Raw genomic sequence first — 24787 nt, 5'->3', positions numbered from 1 at the left:
GCTGTCCATGAGTATTTCTCTTTTCCAGAACCTTTCTGAATTTGCCAGGAGTTAAAAATGCACTGCAACTACTACTACTATCTAATTACCATAGCAATGAAACAAAATAGCCCTTCTGTTTTTAATGCCATAAAGCCCTGCTGCACAGGTGCTAAATAGTTTAGAAATAAACACTGATGAGGATAGAACTGCAATAAAAGCCACCATTGCAAAACGGCAGACATTAAAATGGCGCTTTGTGATTCCATCAAAACGGTCAACATACACAAGTACAATATTTAACCCTGTGAAGTCAGTGTTGAGAATTCCATTGCTTTCAATTACCAGTAGCGTATGTGACATCAGCATTAGACTGTTCAGTTAAGAACATTCTAATCACACATTCGTGATCTTACACATTAACTGGTTAATGGGGTTGGTTCGTTCCCTAGTTGACTGAAGTGATTTCAAGGGGGAGTTGAACACCTTTCACGATTACTGTACCTGTCTCTCCAGCTGCATCACTTGAGCCTTCAGGAGATTGACTCTCCTCTCATCAAACACCTCCTCTTTCCCCTCATCCAACAGCTGCTGATACTGGATCCTAAGAGGAGAGACCAGAATTAACTCCTCAGACAGCACCGGTAGCTCAGCTACCTGGCTAGCGCAAGTATGATTCATCAACCAACATTATCGTCAAAACACGCTTCAACAGGGGCTTGGAAGAAGGCCGCCAATAAAAAAAAAATGGAAACTAAATATTTGCAGCATTACTGCAGAAGGGTACTCCCGCAGTAAACCGGATTGGGATGTCGGTCCAAGCTAAAATTGATATGGAAAACAGAAGTGCTCAGGGCCTGATATACATTTCCTTAAACGATTAAGCCGGGATGCAGTCAGTCTCTATGTAAACACGGCGCAGGCCATGCGTGTTTTGCGAGGCAGTAGGGTGATAGATTTTGTTTTCCCACCTGCTGGTGGCTTGGAATCCCTCCTGAAGTCAGTGAGTGAGTGAGTGAGTGAGTGAGAGGGATGTTTGCTAAAAAAACTAAAAAAACCTGGCTGCTTCCAACCTTCCAAATGCTCACAAGTGTACCCCACTCCCTGACAAAAAAAGCTAAACTGAAAAAAAAAAGAAGAAAACACCAACAGCTTTATTTATAAAGATTTTCGGGGCAGTTATGTTAATGTCATACTTGATATTTCTAAATGAGCTGTGCCGTACAGTAGGACTCAGACGCGAGACGCAAACAGCGTTTGTGCCAGGTGCGTATTTCTTTTGGAAGAGCAGGTGGAAGCTACGCGCACAAAAGTGACTCTGTGCACAAAAACTAGAGCTTCCAGCCTTTTCCGCTAATCTACACTGGTCCTGTATTTGATGCTAAATAGGCCGTTTGTGAACATGTCCCATGTATGTGACATACCTGCAATTTCGTTTGTAGTGGCAGAACGAAAAAAACAAATGAATAAATATCGAGAAGCGGTCTCCAGCCTCCAAAACATAAACAGTCTAAATAATTCACAGAAGTATTCTTGCAGCGAGCAGACAGTGGGTTTACTCGTCCATGACAGCATTCTAGATAGTTTAATTACTGACTGAGAATGAAAAGCATATTCACGCCCACCGCCACCAAGGCAAGTGTTGTGTGTTTTGTGTTCTGTTATCTCGACTAGGAAAACAGCGCAACAGTTTGGTTGCTATGTTTGACAGCCCAGACTCGACTCGCAAAATTCACAGCTAAAACCGGCTAATCCTGTACAAATGGCGTGAATACAAATGAAATCCGCCTTACCGCAGGTCCTCGAGCTCTTCTTTCAGCTTAGCATTCTCTCTCTGAAGCCTCTGAGATGAAAAAGGAAAAAAAAAAACTGAATATTATTCTTATTTCTCAAGGGGAACATTTCTCATTACCGATTCTGTACCACTGCAATAGCATGCATCTAACTAAATACACACTCTGCCAATTCATGGCAAGCAGAATAAAATATGCAATATCAGTAAGCATTCTAAAGTGTACTCAAGTAAGCTGAGGTTTAAAAAAGAATATATGCATCATACACCACTGCAAGCATGCATTAGAATTCCAAACATTTACATATTGTATGTATATGGTAAATGATTGCATCCAGTTTGTGGTAGAAGTGGGTATCATGGCAAATGTAATTCAAGAAGGCCTAGAGAAGAGAAAGTATTACATGGTGCCATACTACCATGTGAATAGTACCTACCATACTGAAATACACAGTGATATGAAAAAGCTTTAGGCCAGCATTACACACAAGTTCACTAAAAGGCTGGTGAGATCAGATACTGGTTACAATGTATACAGCATGCCATTCTGGGAACAAAGGCAAAGTCTGAAGAAGTTTGTTTTCAGTTAGCTTTCAAAAATTGCGATCGGCTCTGACAGTAGTTCTGACAGTAGCACCAACTCGTTTGACCACTGGGGGGCTAAAAGACAACCTGAAGTGCAAGGTCTGAAAGGTGAAAGGTCTGATTAACGGAAGGACCAGTGACCTCGCAGCAAGCTAGCACCAGCGCTCAAATTTGAAAGAGTGGCATTAGGAAGCCATTGAAGGGAGACAAAAACAGGAGAGATGGCCATATTTTGAAATGTTGATATTCGGTAGAATATCAGTATGTACTTACCTCCACTTTGGTGTTACCTTTGAGGAAAGGCTTGAGGTCAGAATCGTTCTCGGTATCCACAAGTGAAGTTTTAAAGGTGCTCCTAGATGCCAGGCCATTGTCTGAGCAGTAACTGGCCAGAGACCGTCCAGCCTACAAAAATGCATACAAGAGAACCAGTTAGCCTTGACTCGCATTCGATTGGTATTCCTATTCAAATGTCTTTTTGGTCACGCATTCACTGACATGTGTTAAACAACTTTTACCTTCACAGCTGAGAATTATCATCCCCTCAAGATGAAGAGTACTTTCTAGTTTCAAAACACATGGAAAGTTTAATTCTAGTACGCTTGACATCCGGAAAATGCGCATCAAATCGATGTACCCTTTACCATGAACACAAATTTAGCCTGAGAAAATTACAAACCTCCACAGTGATTACGAGAAGAACAGCATTCTACAGGGATGCCTCTTATCAGCTTCAGGCAGATGGACATCTGGTTAAAATCACATGGTTCCATATTCTATTTATCGCTGTATAAAATTCAAAACATTAGTTTGGTTTTGTTTCTTTACTCTAACATGAAATCAGACCTTAATTAGCCCACTTAACTACTGCATACATGCACAGTGTAGTCATTTTTGACTGGAAAAAAAACTAGAGCACAGGTTTAGCCATTATGGCAGCTTGAGCAGTGTTTCAAAATGATGAAAGCTGCGCTTCTTTTTGATTTTTATCCCTGGATGGAGGCCCTGTGGATACCGATAAGCTCAATGAGTTGGAAAAACATGGAAATAGACAACTCTGACAAGCCAGTCACTGCAACATTTCCACAGCAATTAAAAATATCCAAATCATGAGCATTGTGCTCTGTAATTATGACACATGTGGATGCTCTCGAATCACTCATGTTTCTTTAATCTTCGATATCACAGGACTTCAAAGTCCAATGAAAATACTAAAAAGACTGCAAGGCCACGATTAATCAACTTGACTTTTGCTAGCATATCATTTTATTTTCTCCTAAAAGTTAGCTTGATTTGTGGCCTAAAAGAGTTCAGTTTTTTTTTCGGGCAGTCTGTTGAAATCGTTTTTTCCTCCGTCTCTGCACCGGCTTCTCCTGCACTTCCTGCACGGGCCCTGGGAGCTCGGAGATTAATGATGATTTACGGCCTGCACATCCTGTCGTGACTTCAGCCCCCCGCCTTCAGCCGTGCTCTCTCGTCGACCCCTGTCCCGATCCCCGGCTGCCCCCTGCACCCCAACCAAATAAGAAGCTCAGTTCTTCCCAGCTCAATTTTATCTCATGGGAGAGAACAGGAGGAGGGTGGGGGCAGAAATCAGGACAAAATTGAATGACCCATTTCTTCCTTTTTTTTTTTTTTGAAGAAAAAAAAAAAAAAACCCCAGCTGAATTCCCACCAGATCTAGACGGGGGAGGAAACCCGGCCATCGCGGAGCGTGACTAAAGGTTCGTTTGGACACATCTGGCCCCGAAAAAAGCGCGTTGGGAAAAAGGCGCGATGGCTAATCCGTGAAGCGGCACGCCGGTGCCAAGGTCTGCGCTCGTTCCGCTTCCACCTGTGGACCATCAGGTCGAGAGGAAGACTTACTGGTCAACAGCTGGGTCCTGCCCCGCGATTCTACACACTCCATCTGTAGCCGAGGCTCACAGGACCCATCTCATTAAGAGACCGTCTCAGGCATGCCAAAGGCTCAATTGTCCTATCAACTGAAATGTGTTAACGCTACAGGCCAATTTGTTTACTCAGAGTGCACCGAATAACAATAACCCGCACTAAAGACTGTATGAGACATCTTTGACACATTTAAAGTCAATGAGGAGGAAGCAGTCGGGGCCAATATAAGCCATTCCACGGGAAGTTAAAAATCTCTCAAAACCAATTCAGATTTAGATTAAAGAAAATTCAGCTGCCATATCTCATTGTCTTAGGCTGTAATGCTAGCCTACATCATGACCTAGTTTTTCTTTCTTGTATAGATCCTTATAAAATTCATAAATATAAGCCTACCAAATAAAAAAAATATATATTTTTTTGTTTTTGTTTTTTGCCATTACACCCAGATTACCAACAAAATGCACAAGGTCAAATGTAAATTTACAGTATTTTAATCCTAGGTAGGTACAGAGAGCATGAAAAATAATTAAGCCAGAATAGTCTACAACCCAACACAACATGTAGCCTATTATGCTGGTGTGCACAGAAGGATTTATGGCAGAAACTTAACAACAAACGACATTGCCATGTTATGAAAACAAACTGCAGTACTTTGACAGCACACTTCGAAATAAAAGCCTGAAAATAAAATGAAGTTATAGCGTAAAATTAACCATCTGCAGAAAGTATCTATGTATTCAAAAAATGCTTTTGGTTAGACCTCCCAAGTTGCTTACAAGCTGTCCAACTCAATGGGAGGTAGACCAAGTTTACACATCTGGTAAATCCAACCAAACTATCCAGCTTTAATATTTAGCCTAATACTGACTTTCAAAAGCCAATTTCAAGCACTGTTGTGATTTGGCCTAGTAAGCAGATTTAAGGACGACAGTACTGTTTGTCAACTTCAATTTTCATTCATTACAGGGAAAACCAAGTCCTTAAGCCCTAACCAAGATGTCACTTAAGAACTTGATAAAAATGTAAGAGGTTAGCCGAACATGTGATGGGTAAGAAAATTTAATTGATAATATTGCACTATACTTGAGAAATGTCCTTTACCAATCCTTTAAACTCAGGCCAATTCAATAATTACCGACTTCATAAAGTAACTTCTTGTAACGAACTACATATGGGCCTATCAACGGCAATATTATTTTACAATCCTGTACCTCATAAACTAGCCTGGGCTCTTTTTCTTTATTGTGGTCTTCGTACTTTCCACCCTCCTTGTAAAACTCATCAGCCGTAAACCCTCGCAGAGCCAAGTTCAGACTGCAGTAGGAAAATCTCTATCAATGCTGCAAGGGCAAGTCATTGTTCCACAATCTGGTCATTTCGTCATCAAAGGAAAGGTCCCACATAAAGAACCATGATGCTCTAAAGCAAGGCATCAGATTGTAGTCCTGAGGGGCCGCAGTGTTCACTGGTTTTTGACGCATTTCTGTACGAGTGATTAATTAAGTCACTGATTGGATAAAAAGTTGCACGCCTTGTTCTCAAGGCCTTCATTGGCAGCTGGCTGAAAGGAAATAAGAAATACCAGCAAAGACTGTAGCTCTTCAGGATTGGAGTTTGTCATCCCTGCTCTAAATGCAGAAGCTCATGAAAAACCACGACCGTGGTCTGGTCAGTTGGTAGGCTAACACTCCAGACACGCCAGGCCCACAGGCACTGTACGGGGGGTGGGGAGAGGAGGCCTGTTTCTTCTCATCATGAAAATTTCATTATGGAATGAAAATGAATGACCCATGGCCAGAAATACGTTTCATAAAAGGTATTTGTCAGCTGTCTATCTGTTTCAGTTATTTGGTCTGCCAAATAAATGTAATGTTTCAATTGTCCGGTTTGCAAGGACGAGCTCTTCAGATGGAAATGTTTCTGTCTCTTCGGCTATTTCAGCATGTGCTGTGTGACAGTCAGTGTCCCCATAATGTGCGTGTGTGTGTGTGTGGACTTCTTTCTTAATGAGCCTTTCTGAGGACAGAATACCAGAGACCACATTGTGCCTGAGGCAGTGCCTGAGAGGAACTCAGGGTCTCAGCTGCCTTCAGTCAACCTCCGTCACTTCCCTCATGTCTGAAAAGATCAAACCTCAGCTGCTATACGCGGGTCAAGTAATTAGACAAATGGGTGACGTGAGAGCACTACCTAGGCAGTCAATGAAACACTACATCTTGAGGTGTAAAGGTTACCATACCTGCCCAGCAATGGCCAATATATTTGAAATAAACTGCACAGCAAGCTTATAAAATTACCGAAAAAATTTATCCAAGGCTCTATACATAGCAAGCTGACTAACTTGAAAGTAAATTGGACACTTGGGAAAGAATAGGCCTAGATGTTCATTTCTGAAGAGTAGACAGACAGCTGTAATTGCCAAAAATTCAACTCGGCATTGAACATAGCAATTTGTTTCAAAAGCCAATTCTTTGTAAATTATCCTGTCTGATGGTGTTTTCCTCTTAAGGTCCAACTGTTCTTCTTTTTCATTCATCCATCTTTGTTGTCATCCACCCGTCATTGTCAAACTAAGACCTCAGTGAATCAAAGGTTTATTTAGGTTACTTACAGCACTATGTAGGCTAGTTATTCAACTTCTTTCCTTAACAGTGCAGAAGTTCAGTGAATATAGTTCCAGTAGTCTGCAAAAGTTTGGTCAAATCATAAAAAGCAGCCCATATTTCTGAATATATTTAGAGCCCTTCAGGTAAATCGAACCTTGTTTCTGACATTTTCACAGCATTCAGTCAACAGCCAAATGATTATCCCCGACAATAAAAGTGTATGATAAGGCTGTTTGGAGAAAGGTTTTAAGGTATTGGTCATAAAACCTGCCTCGCCTTATCGGAAGCTAAAAGCTACATTAAGGAATCCAAGCACAAGCGATTATGCACGCTCAAAACTACAACAGTATCTCTGTGTGGATCTTGAGTGCCAAATTAGGTCTATGCTATTATGACTGCTGTGTATATGACTTGGCCACCATGCTTGCTCTGACAGAAGAGGCAAAACGAAGCTCTATTGAGGCAGTACTGATCCCGAGGATCTTGTCCTTTCCAAATCCCCCAATTAATCTCACATTAACTATCCTGCACCCCCAACTCCCAGAAATGCTGCACCGCATTTGGGTCGTTCTGTTCTGTGAGGGAGAAATGAGATCATGCCCGTGCCAGTCCAAGAAGCTGGAACCAGGGAGGGCTGGTGAGCCCGACCACCGCACGGCGCGCCAGTGCGGACGGGAACTGGAATAGGGCGTGTCCCGTGTGGGAGACGTGCCAACCACTGTGTCGTTTTAACGGTGTTGATGGAGTCAGATTCTCCTGTCCTCCCCAGACACGAGACACGGGAGGACCCCCCAAACTGATTTAGGAGGACAGAGGAATGACAGCTGTAGGAGGTGCTCTCTATCCATCAGCAGACGAAGTAGTACAAACCTCAGAAAGTAGCTCAGATATTCCGTTGCTCTTGGATGGGCTTTGCGAAATGGGACTTCTCTGAGATTTTGGGCGTAGGCCTTGAGCATGAGTGCAGAAGCTTGCCCGGCGACCAGTGTGCTGAACTGCAGTAACGATGGGGCAGGAACACGGAAGCTAATTGAAGTAATTAAACTAATTAGACACAATCCCAGTGCCTCAGGTAGCGAAAACCTGGCTCTTACAGTTTTCCTACGGCGAGAGATTAGTCTCAATATTGCTGACAAATCTGGGCATCATTATCCATAAACAAGAGGCACATTACAAATGTGTTTTACTATACACAAATATCTCCACTTGTGTCTTGTAAATTTTCACTTAAATGAATGTGAACTGATTTGTATGTGTACGGTCCAGCACTCATACACAGAATTCATTACAGAATTCACTTCTCCTGGAGGTTAAACCAGACTACATCTTTTGCCAAGTGTAGCTAATGACAAACAATAGCCTAACACGCTCTGAAATATCTACAGTAGAAAGACGAGAGATCACTGTAAACCAAGTTAAATCAATTGCTAAAGGTACAAAAGAGGCCATTGCTTTTTAACCCAGCTTATAGCTGAATGAGGCATGCTACGTGTGGGTCTAACAAATGAATGGCTTGGTACAGACCCTGGTGAGGCCTACCTCTAATATGTCACTGTTACTTTTCACGAACCCTGCTTTCGGTGTCACTGAGACAACCTGACTGCAGTAAGACTGTTTCCCCCTGCAGAGCTTTGTCTCCTGGTTTGGAAGCAGTGCCCGTTCATGCGGATATTGCACACGCCTTCCAGGGCCTGTCGTAAGAAGAGCCAACTTCGCTTGCCAGGAACAAACGTCCACTCAGTGATTTTTAATGTGTTTGGATGACATCAGCAGCAGCTCAGATAAGCTGAGTCACATCACTCTGTCCACATTAAGCCATTGCTTTTAGGACGGCAAACAAGCGGAGCAGCATTCAAGGAACATAAAGTGACCGTCCACGCCAACACTGGCGGCAGGAGGCCGTTTCAGTATTTCACAAATACTGCTTCTGTCGCTTGTGTTTCTCAATAACATGGCAGTTTTTTTCTGCAGTTTTTGGAACAACGCAAAATGCATTCAAACCAACCGAGTAACCTGTTAGTCAGTACCAATGATACTAATGATTTGAACAGAACAATAGACTTAAATTAAGTCAAGAGTTTAAAATTTTGCTTTAAGCTTACAGGCTTTATTGAAAAATCGATATTAACATACGTTTCACACCATCACACACCTGTTCCTCAGTTCAGCAAGATTAGTGCTGCAATTTCAGTAGTCCAAGTTCACATATCTTCATTTGTGTTACAGGGGGCATGTGTGTGCAGACCATTTGCCAATTTAAAGAACTTCACTCAAGTCGCCAGTTGAAAAGAATGGGAAGAGAAGGATGCAGGGAGGAAAAAAAAAAAAGAGAAATATGATGGACCGCATGAAATCGCTTCTGATCCTGTCATCCTGGACCTGGAGGGCTGCGGGATGATAAATTCACAAACGGGCCGGCCTATGAGACCGCCAGGCCCCAAAACGCACCCAGACCAAAAGGGCTTAAGGAAAGTTGGAGATCCGCCGTTGAAAGCGATGGCCCCCGGGTGCGGTGGCGGACAAAGGAAAATTCCCCTTGTTTAAACCCACAACAGCCAGCGGCGGCGGCGGCAGCGCTGCAGGCCCTTCCCCTGAAGAAACCTGGGCCGAGTCTCCCCCCCCCCGGTTGCACGCTTATGAAAAGTGAACACGGGCAGCATTAATCCCAGCAGGAAGTCCAGCAGACATGACACTTCCAGTGCCAAAACAAGGGGCTTAATTAGTGAGCAGTTCCGGTCTGACGGTCAAGGCCGCGACCTTCCCCGGGGGAATAATGAGCCAGGCAATGTTTGGGGGCCTCCTGGCGAAAAAGAAAAAAAAAAAAAAAAGCCGGGGTGCCGACCGCCGCTTTAGACGTGCTAAACTGACAGATTCGGGTGACCGGAGGATGAACCCTGCGCTCGCTCGTGGAGAGGGGGGCCCCGGGACGTTTTCGCCGGGAGAGATGGGGTCGCCCCGCGCCTTTTGTTCCCGGCCGGTGAAGCTCGATGAGGCTGGGTCGGTTCGTCTCCTTTCGGGGGCCCGCTTTGTTCCGAGCAGGGGAGGGGGGGTCTGGGGGGGACGGTAGAGGCCCCTGGGGCCGGCTGCTTCATCAGCACAAGTCGAGGGGAGCTATCCAAATAACAGCCCCGGGTGTTCGCTGGGGTCTGCTTCGGAAGAAGAATGCGGCGCGAGATCGGACGGCCACATCTACACCCTCGCTTGCATTTTAACGCCAACTTCAAGAGTTACTGTGGTGCAAAACCCAGCTGGGAAAGCAATTTTTCACACAAAGCCAAGAGCAGAAAGTGCTTGAAATACACCTAAATAGAAAAACTCGATGCTTTGGACGTACTGTTACCTCTTCGTTTTCCATACACCCTTTCACCAACAATCAAACCATCCTCTTTTGAATTAAACTACAATTGTAAATTGTTAGCTTTCTATTATATTTGAGTGGCAAGCTGATTAAATTAGGCAAGTGGTGGGACTCATCCACTGCTCATCAAATCAGAACAGGAGGACACAGCTGAAATCTTCAGACGTAGATGTTTGTGGAGCGATGCGCACACAGAAAGCTTTGTTTCAGTGTCGGTTACACAAGGATGTTCGACACAAAGGGAAACCACAACAAACAGAAAGCTCAGTCACCGCACGCTGCCCTGCGAAACGCACCGGAGCGTAGCGGGACCCCTGGGCCCCGGGCCCCGAACCCTGTCCTGTTTCCTCTTAAGTTTTGGCGCTGTTGGGGGTGATGTCATGCATTTTAGGGCACCTCTTGCCAGGTCGGGTACCTTGAGCTGTCCCACTGCATTGGGCAGGATCAGCCGACCGGCACACCCGGAGGGATTGGCTGTTAGCACCACGGCCCAAACGAGCGGCACTCGCGCTTTAGAAAACACCCCGCACCCCATGAGCTGGGTGGGTGTATCCGGTGTTGAGAAGGCATGCACAAATTCACCCACCCCCCCCTCTAAATTTCAAGAAAAGCGAAGCGCTTTTCAGTTCGTCAACAGCGACCGATGTCGGAGGTCGGAAAGCGAAGCTGCCGGCGACGTCATTTCCTCACAGAAGGCGCTTCCTGAGTCCCGCGTGAGTCATGATTCACGCACTGGCTCTATGACTGTGGTCAGCCATCGCATCACAATCACGCACTCTGTTCTCTCTCCGTAACTGGAGAGCAGTAATCCTTTCACCCGGTCATGTGCTTTCAAATAAGAGTCATCCCAGGCCGGTCTGAGGCCTTTCCGGAGGAATACTAAACTTCTACAAGGCCGCCCAGACATCCTCCTTTTCCCAGACATTTGGTACTGAAAATATCTGTCCAGGTGGGATTTCAAACTGAATTCCTAAAACTGTCCAGGATTTAGGCTAAGTTCTCACTTCATAGACCTTACATACATATATAAAACATATAGCCATATAATATTAGATTCGTAGATGCTTGTCCACCCGTCCTATTTTTTTGAAAACCAAAATGTGGTTTTCAAAACCATATTTCCATGGCAAACTGAGTGGGGTAGGAGAGGACAGCAGCTTCAGAAATCCACACAGACGGCAGAAAAACCGCAGCCCCTAAAGCACACCCAGCCCCAGAAAGACACAGCATGCTTCAACGCTATATTTGTTGGCTCAGGCCTAGTAGTCACATGATGGCAATTTTATTTGTTTCCTTGGGGTGGAGTTGCAGTGCCGCCCTGTGGCCACATGTGCTACTGCATCTTTGAGCTCTCGGTCTTTATTTAGAGTCTACTGATCTGGTAAGAGCAAATCGAGACAGGCCCACTGCAAGCCACACCCATTTCAGACTGAAGACCTAGGGACATGCCATGTGCAAAAGTTTGGTTGCCATGCTAACCATGCATTAGCCTGGAGAACCACACCACAGTGCCTTCTCTCTGAAGCCGTTCCGTGAGTCACCCTCACAGAGCTCTGGGAGAGAGGGCTGGCCCCTGCTCCTCAGGGTGATTACCCAAGCTTTCCACATCCCCACGCCTCATGAGTGATGGACCCCGGTCGCATGGCACCCACGCCCCCGCCGGCGAGGTCATCATTACGGGCCTGGCAGGTTGTTTTTGGACCCAAGCGTGTCATGCGAGCACTTCCTACACGTACAGCTCTCCGTGAAATAACATCCAAAATTAATCTCAGGCAGGACGGAGGCTCCTGTCTCTCACTGATGAATGACTCGTCTGTGTTTTGCATGGCTGCAGTTGTGTAACCCATCCATGTTCCCTCATATGCAGGATGGAAATCCAAATTCTGTGGATGGTCTTTACAGGTCAAGCAGGTCAGGCTGGGAAATTACCTTTTTTTAATGGTCAAACTCTTCTCAGGCAAGGTAGAGAGTGCAATGACAGTTATCTTGACAGGCTAATATTTAATTTCCATAATTAAGCAGATGTAAAGAAAACAGAGTACTGTCATAAGTGAGTAGACCTGCGTGACCTTGTCAAACAGGAACAAACATGTTAATCGAACTCACACGGGGTGTGAGTTTGCCCGTAAGCAGCGGTGTCCCTGCATTGTGCCTCTGGCTCTGTAAACGTGCTTGTGTACCTGCACTGCCTACAGGAAGCCAGCGTGTGAAGGGCTTCTGTACGGCCCATCAGCGATAGGCCTCAGATTCATGTTCTCTCCCATGGTACCTACTTACTCTTCAGGTGATGGCCCTGTTCCCATGAATGTGATTTAAAGTAATACTACGCAGGAATTTTAGCTTGAAAAAGTCAACCTCGTCGATGGCGACAGCTGAAGTTCACAAAGGGGATTAAAAGCAACATGGAGCTGGAGTAGACGCGTTTTCAGTTGTACAGGTAAGCAACTTTACCTCTAGCTATCCACCTAGCTACATTAGGTAGCTAGATGGCCACAGTCGGGCACTCAGGGTGAGTAGGCGCGGATGAAGACGGAGGAGGAGATTTCTTTGATTGCACACACAGGACCACAGCAAAGCTAAAAAGTTTTGCATAGTATGCCTAGAAAAAAAACTACTTAACTATTGTAATGTAGTGCTCTCTCCATGGACCAATGATTTGTTAGTGACAGAGCTGACAATCTAATGTTGTCTAGCAGACTAGTCTACTCTCCATTTTTTTTCTGATATCATGAACAGCAGCACAATTGTATTTTAAGTGGAGTGGTAGTGGTAAAGCACTTTGCAATGCATTAACCTATGTCTGAGTCACAATTACTAGAGCTGTTCTCAGCAGTACAGCAAGTGCACACTGTATTGAAGAAACAGCCGTCTTTTGCATGTGCATGCAGCATGTGTATAAATGTTTGATCTATACTGGGTACCACTATTCCTCTCAGTGTGAAAAAAGGGTTTTTCTGACACGTTGACAGTTGTAATGGCTCATGTTAGGGATTTTTGGCAGGCTACCGCGTGGATGCAAAAGGCCAGCAATAACAATCCAGTATTTACTTTAGCCCTGAAAATGTATTTTAAATTACGTCTGCAACCACAGATTTCGGCAGATTTCCAGCCCAGTCGCTCAGGAAATGTTCTGTCATTAAATATCTGCCTACATTTTGAATATAGGCTATACTGTATCCTACCCCTTCCCCCCCACCCACTCTCCACCCCAGGCGGTGACGCACCCTAGGTCAGAGATGGGCGACAAGGGCCATATCCATTTCTGGTTTCATGCCAACTTCTGGCCTTAATTAGCTCATTAGCCCTAACATTTACGCCATCAGGCATTTTCGTTACATTTCTAGATTAGCATATGAATGACAGCCGAAGACTGCTCGCGTCCCCAACATTTTACATTGATCTAATCAATGAGCGAACTAGTGTTGCTGTACACAGCCGATAAGCTCATTTATCCAGGATAATTGGTGGAAACAAAAACCTCCAGGACCGGGATTGTCCACTCCTGCTCTCGGGTGAAGTACGGAAACCTGACCATGTTAGTGTGCTAACCATGGCCAGCAGCCTCACAGAACATTATTTACCCATAACCTCACCCAATCAGATGGCTCGTCTCCTCTCTCAACCCAAGAGTCAGCCAATGACGGTGATGCTGTAGTGATAGACAGCAGAGTTGACAGTAAGTGGCTGCTTCAGAGCAGGATGTGAGCACGCCTGCACTCTTGTAAACTAATAATGCAGGACACTGCAGTAAAGAGAGGCTTGCATGTCATAGTGCACTGCAGTCACATTACAGAGTAGTTCTGCCATGGTCATAACATAATGCTTTGGCCTTTTAATGATTTAGTGGGCCTGCATATCCTACATAAATAAAATGCTGCTTTTCTTACAATCAGCATTTAGGAACGCTCAAAAAGTATGCGTTGCATTTCATTTTCAAAGCGTGTGTGGCCCTAAATTTCCATGCTATAGTTCAGAGAAAGTGACCACAACAGTTTAGCCTGTCCAAGTATTTCCAACTGAATGTGTGACTTCCGTCACAGCCTTAGAATCTTACCACTAGCACTAACCACAGCATCGCATGAAAATACGTGCTACTTTCCAGCCATCCGTTCATAGCAGCCGATTAGATTTTAATTGCATTTGAGCCGCAGAAATTGTACTTGCAAACATTGCCGGAAGTGGAATCAACACTTAAATATTTTAGGCTAGCCTAGATAAAATGATACAAGTCTTTTGGCGACTTATAGGCAGAATAAAGCCTTGCTTTTCTCAGCGAAGCACCATGGCTGGCTAGAACGCCCAGAGCTTCTCCACGGAACTCGGGCAGGCTACTTGTTGGGCCACAAAACGCAAAATAAAAGTGTACAGGGAATTTCACCAGAATCGACAGCCGTTTCTGGCCCGTCACAGAATGCATGAAAAATTTGCGGTTTCTTTCCATGCCTGTATAAAAGCTAACGGGTTTTGCAATAAATCCAAACGGCCAGACTACGGTTCCAAAACAGAGCCCTATCTGTGACTGTAGAGCCAAGTGTAAACGCTGCTACGGACCGCATTTACAGCGCTAAAGCTTCCATAAATGTTTCCGTGATGGAATGCAGAGTATTTGGTCCTTAGCAACAGCATCATTGTTCACAGAATGAGGCCTTGTTAATCGTCCATTGACTCATTTTTCCCCTCAAATCTACCTACTATAGGAATGTACATCTTACTAGGTAGACTCAAAAAAATAATGCTCATTCAACTCTTGTATACAGCCTCTTTGTTCCATTGTATTACATTATGCATCATCCCATTTTAATCACATTACCTTCACTGACTCTAGTTAGGCCTATATGCTAGCATACTCCTTTTAAGAGCATACAACATCCCAAGAATGCATTCATCAAAAGTTGCCTGATCAAACAGAAGTAAAGAGGGCACTTCACAAATTAAATTAAGGTCACAACTGATCACTGGTTTTGTGGGAAGCACTAGCACCAACACAGATTAATCTTTTTCTTTAAAAAAATAAATAAAATCTTAGTACTTTAAAACATCGTACAATATGTTCAAAATTATGACAAAGACAATGACTTGGCCATGGATACAAGACCATTGTGTCGTTTCATAGATTCATTCTGCATTTACTACCTGTAACAGCAACTCCTTTATTTGGATTCTTCCGATTTGCATTTCAGCATTTTACAATAAAAGGTGGTCCGTTCAAAAAACTTCATAAATGGGTGCACGTGGAAGCTGCCTGACACCAACGTACACTGGATGTGCATTTTAATTCATCTGAAAGCTAAACCATGCCATTTCGCTGAATATTGCAAAACCACTGCTTTTCTAAACTAGCAAAAAAACTGCAGCATTGGCAGGGGCTAACCTAACTGGATAGCCTGGTACTGAAAATCTAATGCACGCATGTTTGCCTCAGCTGCATGAATGAATGAATCTGCCCCTTTGTTTTGGCGATCTGTTTATCAACAGCCTGCCTTCTCAACCACATGTTTGTAAACTTAATTCCGAAACTGGACCATATTCCGCTCGTATGGAACAGTAGGTGGCACTATATCTCTACTCGTACTGCAATACCGATAAAGTAACTTTATCGTTTTATTGTACATTTAATTTGCAACGCCAACGCATAATGCTGATTAGTTAGCAATCAAATCCGCGAGCAAACTTGCCGTACCACGCGCTAGGTATCGTTAATGAGGAAACGTTTGTACTGGACACTACTCTGCACGTGAGCCCCCGCTAACGATGGCTAGCTGTGCAAGTCAGTAGTTTAGTGCTTGCTCCAGGTAGATATCGCTGTGGGTCAATTCAAAAACCAGCGTGACTAAATTAAAGTACTTACGTTATTAACCTGGCTAAACCCCAGTTACTCAGTTGACGTTAACTGGCTGTATAACTAGTTTGGAAGTTGTACATCCGACGTTACTAGTCTAATCATGCTAGGTAAGCAGTTATGGTGAGAATATTAGAAAGTACGTTGAAGGGTGAAGTTACAGAATGTTCCAGCACGAAAGCTAGCCATTGTTTGAATTGCATAAGCAGCAACGTAGCTCAATTAGAGAGTTACTATGCACTGCTTCAGCAATTAAGTCATAATTTCAACAAATGAAAAAGTTCAGGCAGCTAACTACCTAATGTTGGCAGCCTTGGTAATTTCTTACCTTTGATGAACTGGTGTTAGAATTTATGGATGACATCTAGCTAACTAGCTGAAAATGTACAACCCTATATACCGGCCACAATTTTCTTGCAAACAAATAAAGTGTCAGTTGAGCGGATGAATCAATCAGCCGCACATTGATTTCATGCAGCCAATGAGTGATTTCTGTAGCGCTTGTTCCTTCTTTGGCTAATAAGTTCCGCTTACTTAATACGTTTTAGGTAATTACAAGTTCCGGTACTGAGAGTTTTCATGGCAGAGAAGAAAAAAAAACTCTATGCGCACTTCAATGACCACAACTACTGAAAATATCTGTAGTCATAGTTACGGTCTCTGGTTACGGTATATTCGTCCTAAAAAAGGTGTAGTAGCTTGCTAACACAGATCAATGAGTATTATATGAAGTTTACAGCTTCTACGCTCGAAGCGAATAAACAAGTATGTAACTTTAAGCAATATTATTTCTGTTCAGCTATTTTTAATAAAGCCCAAAATTATATAACAGTTGTAATCTTAAATTAGTTGATTTTAGTTGTGCCATCCACGTGTTTTAAAGAGATTCCTTACTCAGTGTCCAACTGAAATTATCAATTATCTCAGCTCAAACGACATATTTAACACAAAGCACGACTGTTCAATAATACTGTTGGAATAAACTTTTATTTTTCCCACTTATTTAAAGTTTTGTTTCCGAGCAGAAACTGAATGACTACAGAACTGTTACATACATAAACCACAGAACATTTTCAGTGGCTGAAATAGGATCTGACGTCAGTGGACAACGTAATACGTATTACGTATTGCGTGTACGTGTGTCTTTTCCGCTTACCACGTGTGTGTTTGTAATGGCTGTACAGTAGCAGTTCCGATTTGTTTTGCATTTGAATTAACCCAAAATTCCAATTAAACGGCGAACTTGCAGTAAGATCATGGGGAAATTAAATGTTGTAATCTTGAAGTATCTTACCAGAGACGATTTCCGGGTCCTCACTGCTGTAAGTAGTCAATTAGCTAGCTGTATATCTGTCATATTCGGCTATGGCAGCATCTGTTCCGCAAGAGGCACAATGTTTTGCGAATTATATCGCTTGTAACCTTGTGACAGTTTATTGTTTTACATGATGTTACTTTTTACATATCAGTAATTAAGAGCAACATGTTATTTGTGATATCTCTCAGGTTGAAATGGGCATGAAGAATCATGAAATAGTCCCTGTGAGTCTCATCGCTTCTATTGCAAGTCTCAGGCACGGAGGATGCAATAAGATACTGAGGGAACTCGTGAAACACAAGTTGGTGGTATACGAACGCTCAAAAAGTATGAATGACACCTCTTCTACTCGTTTATAGGCATGGACGTCGCTATTGCTGGCGGTTAGCTTGCTGATCTGCGACCGCCTAAAGTGAATTGTGATTATAAGCCAACATTATGCACAGATAAATAGATGCTTTAATGTCTGTTGTTTTATCATTCCAATTTTATTGTCTATGCATTTAGCCATGATAGAAATGATGACTGGTCTGTTTTTCTTCCTCTAGCCGTTCAGGGTTACCGTCTCAACTACGGAGGCTATGATTATCTGGCTTTAAAAACCTTTTCTTCGCGAGATGCTCTCACGTCTGTTGGAAACCAAATGGGTGTGGGCAAAGAGTCAGGTAGGAAGTCTGATTAAATTTAGGCTGTACTATTAGATTTATTAACCATAAATATAATCAACAAATTATCAAGCATATTTCATAAGAAGTTGCTTTTTTGAACGTGCAACATATAGGTCAGTGAGATATGGCTATTTTTTGTTGGTATCGTACTGTATAGTGTGGTTGAAAGACATTTTTGGCGTTGTGCAGTGACTAATTCTGTGATTTGTGCTACCTGTCAGATATCTACATTGTTGCAAATTCAGAAGGAGAGCAGCTTGCTCTGAAGCTTCACCGATTGGGGCGGACGTCATTCCGCAACCTTAAGAACAAGCGGGATTACCACAAGCACAGGAACAAGATGTCCTGGCTCTACCTGTCTCGCCTCTCCGCAATGAAGGAGTTTGCCTACATGAAGGTACCATCTCCCTGAGGCATTGTGAAGTGATGCTTAATCCTCTGGAAAAATGGCATAAGTGTTGTGCCCTGATTGAACATTGGGAAAATAATAAGTGCTTGAAACATATCGTGAATGTAAATACTACTTTTTTGCAGTTATATTTCTCACTATCATTTGTATGAATTTGTATCTTAATGCTGTCGCATTAATTTCAGATTTTTTTAAAGTAGTTGATTGCAGTGCATCATGTTCACATTACACTGAAATCTTTGTTGTCATGCCCTTGTCTAGTGAGAGTTTTTAATTTGCTGCAGCTGAGTGCATCACAGCTCTGCATCTGTGTCTTAGGCTTTGTATGACAGAGGATTTCCTGTCCCTAAACCAGTGGATTACAACAGGCATGCTGTTGTCATGGAGCTCATTAATGGACATCCTTTGTGAGTAGACACATCCGGCCCCCTCCGTTACATCTTATTACCCATTTTTAATATTGGTTTTTGTATTACTCTGCGTTGTAAAAACAGGTGCTATCATTTTGAAGTAATATAGCCAGGCCATCCCCCTATACAAGGTTATAATTTTAAATTATTTTTTATGTTAAAGGCTGGTTTTGTTAGATGTAGACAGGAGTCATGTTTTGTGTTGGGGTTTACAGTCCATATTCTTATTAGTACACTAAAAAAGCATAATGTTCTAAGTCCATTAAATGATTTGTTGTGCAAAGCTCTGTGAAGTGGAAGACAGCTATGTAATACTATTGTTCCAGTAACACAGTGGCAATTTGACCAAAAAAGAAAAATATGTTTGCCCAAAAAATAAGAACAAAGAGAAGCTGATGAATGTTCATTGATGGGAGTATTTAACCTTTATGTATTAAGTGCTAGTATGGACAGGACAAATTTTTCACAAAAGAACAAAGTTTGGCAACAGGCAAATAGTTATAATTTGATACTGATGGGGGATTTGAAACAGAGAAGGGATTTGTTTTTGTGTTCTTTACAAAAGAGATTTCCTGTTTTGTTCATAAATGAGCCTGCAAACTGATTACGTGCATATTTGTAATTTTGCAGTAAATGCAGCTTTTATTGAAACGTCCCTTTTATGTTTGCAGATGTCAAGTTCGTAGCATTGAAGATCCAGCTGCCTTGTATAGTGAGGTCATGGAGCTGATTGTGAAACTGGCCAATCACGGACTGATCCACGGAGATTTCAACGAGTTCAACCTCATGCTGGACGACAGAGACAATGTCACCATGATCGACTTTCCCCAGATGGTGTCTACTACCCATCTGAATGCCGAATGGTGATGAGCCTTCAGAAAAATCTGTTCTTGAAAATGTGTGCAGTTCGATGAACAAATATTCACTTGTTCCTATGTTTCCCTTATGATCTGTTCTAGGTATTTCGACCGGGACGTGAAATGCATTCGCGATTTCTTCAGCAGACGGTTCAATTATGAAAGTGAGCTGCATCCCACGTTTAAAGACATCAGGTAATTTGAGACACCGGTGTCAGAATGCAGTCCTGGATGGCTGCAGTGGCTCCTTGTTTTTGGTGTGTTTCAGCATCAGTGATCCTTTGGTCACTGATTGGCTTCATACCTTTTCCTCATAGTTTTAATTGGCTGCTGATTGTAAGGAAGCAACAAATACCTGCGTAAAATGCTGCCATCCAGGACTTGAGTTTGACACCCCTAATTTAAGGAATGTTTTTTTTTCTTTTCAACAAGCCTGTGTCATTTTGCTTTATAGAGGCTGATTTATGATGAACTTGATCCACTTATATGTACCCACTGTTAATCAAAAATGTAAGATAAGTACATTATATGTTTTGATAATTAAGAAGCATTTTATGGTACCACAAGACAGAAGTTACAAACACAAAAAAAGTTTTGTCTGTTGTCTCCTTGTGCTTTTGTAATTTGTCAAAATGAATGACCAATACTGGCTCGTTTAAAATGAAGAACATTTTTAGAATGGTCTTGATCCATTTTATTGTAGGAGAGAGTGCTGTTTGGACGTAGAGATCTCTGCTAGTGGCTTCACCAAAGACATGCAGGAGGACGATCAGCTTCTACATCCGGCAGGCCCTGAGGAAGAGGAGGGACAGAGCGAGGAGGAGGAGGATGATGAGGAAGGCAGCACCCAGGCCTCAGAAGCGCAGGCTGCCCTGTCAGAGGGCGATATGGAGGAGTTCAGGCACGCCATGCAGCAGCTGGAGGGGCTGAAGGTGGAGGACGTGGCCCGGTCCAGTCAGGGCAGCTCCGGGCCCGAAACTGCACAGTATGACGGCAACCTCAGAACAGACCCAAATGAACCAGAAACCGAGGCCCGTGAGACACAAGAACCAAAGGCCCAAGAACCACAGGAACCAGAGGAACCGCGGGCCGATGAAGAGGAAGAGCCAGAGGCCCATGAACCGCACGCACCAGAGGCCTGTGTTTACCCGGGGTTTGACCCGGAACGAGAGGAGGCAGACCAGTGTCCAGAATTACTCAACCTCTCGGCTGCCAATAAAGATTTCAGGCCTTTCAGGTACAGACTTGAGCTGATTTTAAGTGCCCATTAGTGACACCACAGTAGAATAACAAATCTAACCTTTACACTCTGCCAAATTTTCCGTTGCTGTTGTAATATAGACGTTCTTATACACAGACTTCCAGGAGTGACAAACCAGGCAATTGTTTCATATTTCACATTTAACCAGTTTGGAGTGAAGTTGTGGAATTAAAGTGTGGCCAAGTGCATGCTGTACAATGAAGTATTCTAGGCTGCTAGTTTGTTGTGGTTGTTGCCAGGGCGATTGCTTGACTCTGGTTCCACAGATTGAGATCAGTGTGATTGTCTCTCCACAGAGACCAGGATAGCCTGCATCACATCAACGAACACAGGAGGAGAACCACCAGCGAAACAACCGTGGGGAGTGTGGGCAGCCTCTCTACCATACCCCCGGTCAGTACAGCCAAATGGCATCCCTAAACCAAGACCACCTATATTTACTGTACACATTTAGTGTACACAAACACGTTTGAGTCTTTTATAAAGAGAGGATTGTTCATTAAATAGTAAGCCATTGGAACAGTGGTGTACTCGATAGTCTAGTATACATCTGTGATTTCTTCGCCCATATGGTGTTTTGTTGCTGGTATGGGTGCGGGAGAGGGAGGTATGCATCCGTTTAATATAAGATTGGTAACAGATTAAAGCCAAATGTGCACCCTGCACTGGTCTCATCGTTAAAGCTGTAGAGGAAGGGAAAAATTGGTGATCCCGCGAGGGCCGGTGGACCACTGGGTCCGATCGTGTCGGGGCCCTTCCGGGGACAGGAAGTGGGCAGTTTGAGGACCGCTCTGCTCCTGCCCCCCTGACCCGGCCGCTATCGGGTTACGCCGGCTGTGGGTCGACCGGGAGACGGTGTGGTCCTGAGGCTCGGAGGTGAACGAGGGCAGCCAACGCAGACGACGCTAATCGTGCACGCTCTTAACCATCAGACGCGTCGTCCCGCCATGTGATAGGTTTTAGGTTATGACTTGTGGGGGAAACAACAGAGGATCTTTTGAAGTGAATCGCACACCGTGTTCTGTTAATCCTGAAAACGCTCGTACCATGATGAGTTGCGGGGGTTGATCCGGAAACCACTGCAGTTTAGCTATGCTAAATGGGCCCCACAGTTAACCCTTTCAGAGGTTGTTTAAAATGCAGTATAACTGGCAATATAATTTCATTGCCAACCATTTTGTGAGCTGCCAATCAAAAATTTACTTGAAATGATCGTGAGTGGATATGCCATGTCTGACGTAAAGCGCTTGGGATTTTCTTCTTTAAATATAAGGTGTGATTGCACTGGGTTGTAAGTGTTACTGATGGATCAGCTTCAAGCTTCTCTTTGTCTGCACTGCTGACCTGCTTTGGCTTCTTCTACATGAATCATACTCCTTATTTTTGGAAAAACACCCATGAGACACCGATATCACTGTAATAATAGTTGTGTCATGTGTTTGTTTCACAATCGCTAAGGGGTACTTTTTTGATAAAACTCTGTGACCAGTGTTTGGATTGCATTTCTAAATGTGCCTTTGTAAGGGCAAGTTAATCAGTGTGCAGCAGTTCTAAGTCTTTGCTATTTCCTTAGATACTTTCCCATATGCTTACTCTTTCCAAAAAATTGAGTTGATATTAAATTCCAGTTAGATGTATATTTAAAAATTAATAGTAGCGAGATGAAGCATAGCATTAATTGTTAGGTTTGTAAACTTTCTGTATTATGAGCCTGATCAGGTTGACACCAATGTGAGATGATAGTCCACACCGGTTCTGGAACATGTACATTGTCAATACATCAGCTACTTCTGCCAAAGAGTGTTTGTGTAAATGTGGCTCTGTTTGGCAGCAGGGATTCAAACCAATTCGACCCTTGGCCTGTAATGTAAAGCTGGCTAAAATATGTTAGAACTAATCAGATTGCATGGCACAAATCTCACAACCTGTAGCTTCCATTTCCAGACACTGTGTAGATGGGGTCTGGGGTCAAACCTGGGTGATCCACATTGTTTATCCAAGGACAGCTCCCAGTATCCTTGTGAGTCGTTACAGGAAACCTTCATCCATCAGGTCAGGTGACCTCGACGGAGACTGACGATTGGCTGGTTTTATTCGAACCCTCTCGCAGGAGCTGGTGAAGCAGAAGGTGAAGCGGCAGCTCACCAAGCAGCAGAAGTCGGCGCAGAGGCGGCGCCTGCAGAAGGGCGAGGCCAACCTGGTGACCAAGGCGAGGCGGGACAACATGAGCAATATCAAAGGCAGCCTGGAGGCAGCCTCCTTCTGGGGCTAAAGAGGGCGGAGCCTGCTACGGACTGATCGTTTCACACACCACTTACAGGATGCTGCTTTTGTGCATTAGCTCACTCATTGTCTGTGAAAGTCAATAAACTCATTAATTTTATAAGAGGGCTCCCTTTTATGGTTTGTTTTTTGCTCATTTGGAAGAAATGTGTTCTCGAGTTTTCATAAATACAGTTTATAGCAAGCATTTTTCTTATCACAGGCCTCTTGACATCAACCAGTTCAGTTTGAAGAGCAGGCTTTTGCAAACTGACATGGGAGTTGTACAATATTTGAACGTAAAACTATTGGAGGTGATGTCAAGAATTCTGAAATGCCACATCATTGGTTACTGGGAAGTTGATATAAAAAGAATCAGAACCACCCCTGTCTTCAGTTAGAAGGAATTGGCTGAGGAGTATTTCTGTCCGCTTCTCTCATGGCAACGGTCGTCACTCTCCAGATGGTATGATAAACACTATTACATGATGTGGACTTCCAAACTAAAAAAGAACCTTACAAGTACAGCTATGCAAGTTTCTGTAATTACTCATAACAGACATAAAGACATAGACATGACTTTTTGTCTTGCTAATAGCTGTGACATTTAAGATTAAAATTCAGATGATTCCAGTGCTTTAACACTAAAGTTAGGGGACGTGAAGACAGAGAAGTAAGTGTTTGGGGTCAAAGTGCTCCAGCGGCTGTATCTGTGCACATCTATTGAACAGAACGGTTAGCCAACTCCCAAGCTGTGGCAAACAAACCGCAAATCTCTCCGAAGCCCTTCACTTTGGCTACGAGCCTCCAGCCTGACTTCCGTCTGTTGCTGGTGGAACATGTCTGGCTTTGTATTCATTTTTACGGCTGTTTACACAGCACTGCCTTCTTCTGGGCAGCTCACGGTTTTTACTTATTAGCTAGTTTACGTAGCCGTGTGACTGGAGAAAGTGAGTGTGTATGGCTGTGGATTCCGAGCCACTGCGCTCACGGGTCCAGGACCTGACCCCTGCCGGCCCCGCTACCTCCCTCCCTCCCTCCCTCTCTCCCTCCTTCCGTGATCTCCCGCTGTCTTCCAGCAGGGAATCAGGTCAAAGAGGGCTGCTGCCAGACCCCATGGATCCCGTTTACGTTAGAACGCCTCCAGTCTCAAACAAAAGCCACTCTATACAGGAAGATGGCAGGTTATGTCAACACATCCCGCTTCCCAACTCTGTCTCGATAGGCAGGGGGGAAACCATGTTTAATGTCTGAGACGAGTGACACAAGTTTCCTGGGTGTGCAAAAAAATCAGGAGTTAAATCTAACAAGTCAATACGAAAGTTGAGTTGAAGTGTTAAATGTAACAAGTTGCATTATAAGAACATACAGGCCTATATTTTTTATGCAATATGACTAATTGGAATATCAGCTATACAAGAACTTAAGGAAATTGGACCAAGTTTTCATATTTATTGGATATTTGTTAAATATCGAATTATTTGTCTTTGTTTTTGTTTTAGTGTTGGTAGGCAGACTTGGTAATTTCAGGTCCACGTCCCCATTGTGGG

The 24787-nt window shown here is 43.6% G+C and overlaps 2 protein-coding genes across 4 annotated transcripts in view; one reads left to right on the top strand and one right to left on the bottom strand.

Annotated features, from left to right (window-relative positions):
* Nucleotides 1–16558, bottom strand: part of LOC135233320 (uncharacterized) — a 71105-nt gene extending 54547 nt beyond the window's left edge. The window contains exons 1-4 of one of the 2 annotated variants that reach the window (XM_064296739.1): nucleotides 16381–16558; nucleotides 2630–2761; nucleotides 1773–1822; nucleotides 484–583 (exon numbers count right to left, since the gene is read on the bottom strand). In XM_064296739.1, the coding sequence (XP_064152809.1) occupies nucleotides 484–583; nucleotides 1773–1822; nucleotides 2630–2761; nucleotides 16381–16416 (318 nt within the window). In that variant the 5' untranslated portion in view covers nucleotides 16417–16558. The remainder of the gene's footprint in view (nucleotides 1–483; nucleotides 584–1772; nucleotides 1823–2629; nucleotides 2762–16380) is intronic. The other variant, XM_064296740.1, reaches the window with a different exon arrangement.
* Nucleotides 16559–16681: 123 nt separating this feature from the next.
* riok2 (RIO kinase 2 (yeast)) lies at nucleotides 16682–23361 on the top strand. Of its 2 annotated transcripts, none has more exons than XM_064296742.1 (10): nucleotides 16682–16817; nucleotides 17559–17697; nucleotides 17919–18035; nucleotides 18260–18435; nucleotides 18766–18854; nucleotides 19529–19720; nucleotides 19817–19909; nucleotides 20418–20951; nucleotides 21272–21368; nucleotides 23086–23361. In XM_064296742.1, exons 1-10 carry the CDS (start codon nucleotides 16779–16781, stop codon nucleotides 23245–23247), a joined length of 1638 nt encoding a protein of 545 aa, XP_064152812.1. In that variant the 5' UTR covers nucleotides 16682–16778; the 3' UTR covers nucleotides 23248–23361. The 2 variants fall into 2 exon arrangements, with proteins under 2 accessions (XP_064152812.1, XP_064152811.1); XM_064296741.1 differs by lacking the exon at nucleotides 16682–16817 and adding an exon at nucleotides 17185–17374.
* Nucleotides 23362–24787: the final 1426 nt, after the last annotated feature.

This window comes from Anguilla rostrata, chromosome 10 (assembly GCF_018555375.3).
Source record: "Anguilla rostrata isolate EN2019 chromosome 10, ASM1855537v3, whole genome shotgun sequence".
NCBI lineage: Eukaryota > Metazoa > Chordata > Actinopteri > Anguilliformes > Anguillidae > Anguilla > Anguilla rostrata.
Note: the sequence above shows the minus strand (reverse complement) of the source record. Positions and strands in the feature narration are given on the sequence as shown.